Source organism: Asparagus officinalis, chromosome 7 (genome assembly GCF_001876935.1).
Source record: "Asparagus officinalis chromosome 7, Aspof.V1, whole genome shotgun sequence".
Classification (NCBI taxonomy): domain Eukaryota; kingdom Viridiplantae; phylum Streptophyta; class Magnoliopsida; order Asparagales; family Asparagaceae; genus Asparagus; species Asparagus officinalis.
Genome location: NC_033800.1, coordinates 37,416,496 through 37,423,617, shown reverse-complemented (window position 1 = coordinate 37,423,617; position 7,122 = coordinate 37,416,496). Strand labels below are relative to the sequence as shown.

At 34.5% G+C, this 7,122-nt stretch overlaps 2 protein-coding genes across 2 annotated transcripts; both read right to left on the bottom strand.

Annotated features, from left to right (window-relative positions):
• On the bottom strand, nt 4,250–4,791 carry LOC109851059. Its single transcript, XM_020421175.1, has 2 exons — nt 4,733–4,791; nt 4,250–4,665 (listed from the first exon to the last, which is right to left on the bottom strand). Exons 1-2 carry the CDS (start codon nt 4,787–4,789, stop codon nt 4,291–4,293), a joined length of 432 nt encoding a protein of 143 aa, XP_020276764.1. The 5' UTR covers nt 4,790–4,791; the 3' UTR covers nt 4,250–4,290.
• Nucleotides 4,839–6,509, bottom strand: LOC109846978. The gene has a single exon (XM_020416219.1). The coding sequence runs from the start codon at nt 6,507–6,509 to the stop codon at nt 4,839–4,841; it is 1,671 nt and encodes a 556-aa protein (XP_020271808.1).

Sequence of the window (7,122 nt, the reverse complement as noted above, 5' to 3'; positions counted from 1 at the left end):
AACCTCTCTTATGGGCTTAACCCCATCTCCCTCGATGAATCCAGAACCACACTCCTGGATAATCCCTTAGTCAAAGGGTCGGCAAGATTCTTTTTAGACTTTACAAAGTCTAGAATCACAAATTTGCCTAGTAGGCGTTGTATATATTTATCATGTTATTTTATAATTAGTCCTTTATTTGATATTAGGTCCCTTTCTTGTTTAAGTCATTTTCAAAATAATCTTTCCAAGAAAGAGTATAGGAAGCAAGAGGAGTGATTGATTTGAAACAACTTATAAGGATAAATGGACCTAATAACAATTTTAATTATTTGATGGACTAATTTCAATATAACTTCAGTGATTTTGAACTTTTATTCATCATAGAGATAGAAGATATAAGATATACCTCTTGATTTGATTTTTCAGGACATTGATTCATCACATCTCCTGCAACTAGGTATATTAGTTGACAGAGCATATTTATATCAACTCTAATCATTTCCTGAAATCTCAAGAGAAAGCATTATACATGTAGTCAAATGAAGAGCTATAAAATAATTCTTTTAGTCACTATCAAAACATGTTAGCATAGTTATTGATGTCTCTTATCAATAAACAATGGATTATAATAATTAGACATTTTCATTTTAAATGTCTAAACAAATTTGATATGTGCTCATGTCAAGTAGAAATTGTAATGATCAAATATTATCAAGGAAGGAATAGAAAACTCATGTCAAGTAGAAATTGTAATGATCAAATATTATCAAGGAAGGAATAGAAAACAAAAGCACAAAGGGGAAAACTAATATTATCAAATATTATCAAATATTATCAAATATTTTCATTTATTGTAAAGAAGTATTTTAATTTTTATTTTCACATGCATGCATATGCACATATAAGAATGACATTACTAATAGATACATGCAAAGTATTAAAGAGAACCTTATAATAGGATTCCGTATCTTAAATATACATCATACTTCATATACATAATTTTTAAATTTTCCTATTAGAAGAGGTTGCAAATTTGGTTGCCTTCAAAGGGACCATCCAAATTTAAATTGATTGCCTACAAAAAAAGAGACCTTCCAAATTTAAATTGTTGTCTACAAAGGAGACCATCCAAATTTACATGGCCATTTTCTAGTACCACCTCTTAAACATATCATTATCCATCATAATGCAATAAAAGGGAATCTTTATATTTGAAGATTTAAAATATAATCTTCCATATAAAACTAATATTTAAATGTATGCATTTTATCAGACATGTACAATCATGTATATAGTCTGACTTTGGCAAATCTGAAGCTTGAAATTTATATCAGAATATAAATAATGCTCTATAGGTCCACAAAAGAAAATAACATTAATAGGTATACCTACTACAGACAACTGCCACATAAGTTGCTGAACAAATCTGCATTCACTTTTGTCCTCTTTTGTCTAAGCTTGTTAGATAAATAAACAATCCAATGTATGAAATTATCAATAATAGAAGGCGTTATGCTAATAGCTTAAAGAAATGAAAGTATTAAACCATGAATAAATTTAGATATTTCAAAGCATCTATTTTGTTCTCTATAGATGATGGCAAAAACAATAAAACAGAATTTGAAAACTAAACAGCCATATGAATGTGATCAAAAGCGTAAAAGACTTTGTGGTTATCATAGTTATAGTCTTATAGACGCTTTCTGATTGTTCAGTAATTAACTATTTCAATATGACTGTTGATTGTTTATATTATTTATTTATTTGAAACTATGAGATGTCATTTAGATTTTTTTTCTGTATACTTTTGTTTTGACAATATGAACTTTGACTACACTACTTTGGACAACGGATTTTTGAGAGCGTACTCATGTACATTGCTGCTCTCAGATTTTGTTTTAATTCTTTCTATTTATTTAGTTAGCAACAAAAAAATATATGCTTCATTTACCAAAAACCACCTATACGTGCCAGAGAGAACTTACTATCTCATATTATAAAAGTTGTACGTAACGTGTATAAAAGCTTGAGGCAATGAAAACAAAGCTTTTCATGCAAAATCATCGTCCATAGCATATACAATAAAATCACAGCGTGTCAAAGTTACTCAGACTAAGTAAGAGACAGAGAAAAAGGATGCAAAATTCCAAAGTCCATGAATAATTTATAGCAATTAATCAATTATAGGTTATAATTAATTGTAATTAACTCTTAAAATTAATTAGTAGTAATTAATTACAAATTAACAGCAATTAAATAAATGTAATAAATGCAATAATTAACAGTAATACTTACTTACAAATTTTGGATGAACAGTAACCAAACCTGAACTTTTTCCTCAAATTTTTTTTATTTATTTAATTCGGATTTAAAAAATTAACAACTATGAATATCTCAATCTTCTAGATTGTTAGAAATTTATAAAAACAAAGATTATAGCATGTAAATTAAATCCGAATTAAATCAAAATTAAATCTAAAGATAAATAATATAAGTTAGAAAAATCAGGCCTGATGGGAAGCAGTTGTGTAATCACTGTCTAGAAGATCGAGAACCCAACTATCGTCCTAGCGTAAATGGTTCCCTCCCCCCTAGCGGTAAAGCCCCCGGAAACGGCCGGCCTCCGTACTCGAGCGAGAGTACAGAGCTTCAGCTCAGATGAAGAAGATTGCCCATAAAATTAATAACAAAAATTATAGAGGGAAAAACAATTTTTTTAAAAACCAAATGGGAGGAGAAAAGCTTTTTTTTTCTTCTTCTCCTTGGAATGTGAATAAGGGATGTGCATTTATAGGGTTGAGGGAGAGAGAATTCTTTTTCAATTTCCGATGTGGGACTAAAATACAAAGGTAAAATTGCCTTTTCTCAATAAATATCCAACAAAAATAACAACAATATGTAGACTTTACTTTAATTTCAAGTCATCGATTTCAAAAAAAATTACAACAATATGTAAAATATTTTTAAAATATAGCATCAAATTCAAGCACAAGCTAAAAAAGAGGGAAAATTACACCGAGAGTCGTCGGAGTTCTTGCTTTTTTCTTCGGAACAGCGACGCTGAATCCATCGCAACTTACCTTGCTCGTAATATTCTTAGTCTTTAAATGATCCACCGTCTTCGTCATCACCATCTTCAAGATCACAACAATATATAAATTTCGAGGGAACTAGAATTTCCCCCCAAAATCCATTTCAAATCATCATAGTAACATCATGAAAAGAGAGAGAGAGAGAGAGAGAGAGAGAGAGAGAAATGATATTATGATCTTCATTTGTTTTAAACTCTTGGGTTTTGTGTTTTGGGAACTCAGAAAATTGTGGCTTTGTTTTTGACGATTTTAAGAGTGTTGAAAAAATCTTAAGTGTGAAAAGAATAATTATTATTATTTTGGAGGCCAGAAGCAATTTTCCCTAAAACATAAATCCACAAAAAATGACATCAAATCTCTAGTCTTGTGATCTATTCCGACCGGAGAACCTTATTTTCTCCATGCATCTCATCAATGTTTCTCATGTCATGTCGTCAGAAGAAGTAAATGCAGTTGGTTGGGGGAGGACAGGAGGAGGGTGAGAGGCTTTATCTTTCAAAGCCGTCTACCTTTTTATTAGCTTGGGTGGTTGGGTGCCACATTGGACACGAACGCTACTCATAACTCAATTTATTATGAGGTTGCCATCATCACCATTTTTTAATTGGACAAATTTTCAAAACCACCCATTTTTGGATTTTATTTGTAAAAAACGATCCCTTTTGAAAATAATTACAAAAACCGACTTGTTTTCAGCCCAGCGCTGAAAACAGGTCGGTTTTTGTAAAAAATTCTCCGAAACATCACGGGAGTTCAACTCCCGTGAAGTTTATGGAGAAATTAAACTTCACGGGAGTTGAACTCCCGTGAAGCTTAATTTGTGCTTAAAACTCCACGGGAGTTCAACTCCCGTGGAGTTACACTCCAACATTCCCAGAGAACCGATCTCGGTTCTCTGGGAAATTGGGACTGCAACTTCACGGGAGTTGAACTCCCGTGAAGTTGCAGGTCATCCAGAATGCACAGCCTGCTGTGCATGTTAAAACATATGTACATGTTAACTCATATATATGCCAATTTATTTGCAAACAACAATATATACATGATTCAACAATGAATTATAACTCATATATATGCCAATTTATTTGCAAAAAACAATATATACATGATTCAACCATGAATTAAACACACATGATTATGTATATAAACAATAATTTACCTTCAAAAGTTTAGTATTTGAAAATTCAGGAAAGTTACAAAATTTATCAAAATAAGTTCATATACAACCCAATATAGCTCCCCTCCTTCCTCTCCCTCTCTTCCCCCTCCCCCTCGCTCTTCCCCGCCCCCTGGGTTCCTGCTGATGAGCCTCAACTATCTGAGTATCCGGCTGTGTATGAAGCTGTGAAGTGCCGGCTCCATCGGCATGCGAAGTGCCGGCGTCATCATCACGCGGCCGTCGACGTCGAGCGTACGCCCGTCCAAATGAGCGAGACCTGTCCTCACGGCCTGCGAACTCGTCGACGTGAGTCTTATGAAACACCTGCGCTATGCTCTTCTTGATCCTGCTGAGGAGCCCTAACGCCACCTGATCCTGAATCTCAGTCACGTGCGCATCAATATCAGCATCAATGCTATCTAAAACACGGACTTGCGTGGTAAACAATTTATTAAGTATCAACTCAATAAAAATGTTATAATTTAGCTTAGAAACTTACGTAATCTCTCTCGTTCATCCCACTAGGGATGTAACTATCTGTCGGTGGGCGTGGCATGTGTCCAGTTAAGGGCTGTGGGTCACGCGTGATCCATCTACGTGTCCAGCTAAAAGCGATGTGCATGTGGTAGTGGGAAATGTCGTTGGAGTGCTCTTGGAATTCTTTTCATCCTATCGGATATGAATGTAATCGGCCGCGTCCCCACACTAGGGATATGATATCTAATGCATGCAAAAAACCAAGCCCAATTCTCTGTATTTTCAACATCAACCACTGCGAATGCTAAAGGAAACAATCCGCCATCCGCGTCAACTCCGGTTGCAACAAGCAAAACGCCTTTGTATTTACCATATAAGTGAGTTCCATCAATGCGAAGAAGAGGACGGCAATATCGAAAGCCCTCGATATAGGGCCCAAATACCCAAAATACACCGGTGAACCGCCGTTCTCCGCCATCAACGGGGTCCGAAGATACTTCGTAGACAGTCCCCGGATTTTCTCTTTTGAGTGCTTCAAGATAATGAGGTAAGATCTCATACGATTTCTCCCAATCCCCGAATATTTTTATCATCGCCTTCCTCCTAGCATTCCAACACTTGTGATATGATACATCCAAGTTGGTGACTTTATGCACTAAAAGACGGATATCTTTCGGCCTTAGATCAAGATCCTCCCTCAGATGAGGTAAAATCAATCGATATATAAAAGAAGAGGACGCATTCTTGTTATTCATCTCTAATCGAGGATTGCTACAAGTGTGGAGTCCATTGTATGCCGTGATTTTGAATTGCCCACCTACTCTTGAACCCGAGCGTGAATTAAGCTTCCACGGACACCTCGCATTGTCGTCGTGGTGTCCACTATTATCTTCGACATCGTCATCTTTGCGATAGAAACAAACCACATTATAGCTTGTAGTATTATTTTTGGTTGGCCTGAACTTCACATTTTTTGCAATGGAATACGTGCGAATAGCATGGATCAATTTCTCCTTACTCTCGTAAAGATCTCCCTTGATGAATGAGAAGTCCTCGGCCTGTGTATCAACACCGCTATTAGTGCCAATAGGAACACTTTCCATCGCGGAGTTATCAATCCATTCATCTCCTTGAAGTTCATCGGGCGGCGGATCCTCTAAGCCGACATACTCATTATTAACATAAGCCCCGTCGATGTGTTGGTTTTCCCCGTCATCACGATCTATCAAGGTCATGCTATTAATTTGTAATCCCTCCTCTTCATCATCATTCTCGGATTCAACACTTGCATTATCTTCTTGAATTCCCGTGTTAGTATCGAAAGCATTCGAAGTGCCCACGAACGAAGGACCGCTCATGTATTGTGATTGTGTCCAACATTCATCTTGTTGAGGAGATAAAAAGCCTACAGAATCAACTTCAGGATCCTCCAACATGCGGGAATACATTCCTTCGTAGTTCAACGATTTGCCCAAATCTCTCTGATGTTTTTCAATGAACAATTCGACCGAACGCTTCTCGTCGTGTAAGACATGAATGAGACCCATATCGTAGTCACTTGATATTTGAATGCCACTTGTTCTGTTCTCCACAACAGGATAATTGCAAACCACACTGAGGTGATACTCACGTGAGTTAGTTAATGTAAGTTTGTGTAATTCATTAACCAAATCATCGAAAGTACACGATTTTGTTATGAACAACGGTCTCGTCGTGCCTCCTTCATAAACGGGCATATTATTCTCGAGGTAATTAATCTTCCCATCATAAGAACAGAGAATTACAATTCGATCATTCATCGTTACCTCTGAAGAGTGAAAAATTCAATATCAATATTACACGAAAAGCCAAATAAATATTGATTGTTACTAATTTTTACATTTAGGTAGTAACTCTAATTTCCACATTAATTGATAATTTCACCTCTAAATACGCAAAATTATTTAATACGTCTTCACAAAATTCGTAAATAATTCACAATTAAATTCTAAAATCTAATTTATATCATACATATGCAAAAATCTAAAATCTAATTTTTCTTCACAAAATCTAAATAATTCACAATTAAATTCTAAACTCTAAATACAATAATTTTCGAAATTATTGATAATTTTTTCTCTAATTTGACAAAATTATTGATAATTTACACACTAATTCTTCACAAATATCACAAAATTATTGATAATTTTCCTTCTAATTTTCACATTTATTGATAATTTTCCCTTTAATTTTCACATTTATTGATAATTTCCAATCTAATTTTCACATTTCTTCACAAAATTCGTAAACAATTCACAATTAAATTCTAAAATCTAGATTTCTACATGTAATCACAATCAAATAGTGGGAGAATACAAAAATTAGAGGGTATAGCTTTTTTAGAAAGAATTTACCTTTTTTTTTTGAAAATCT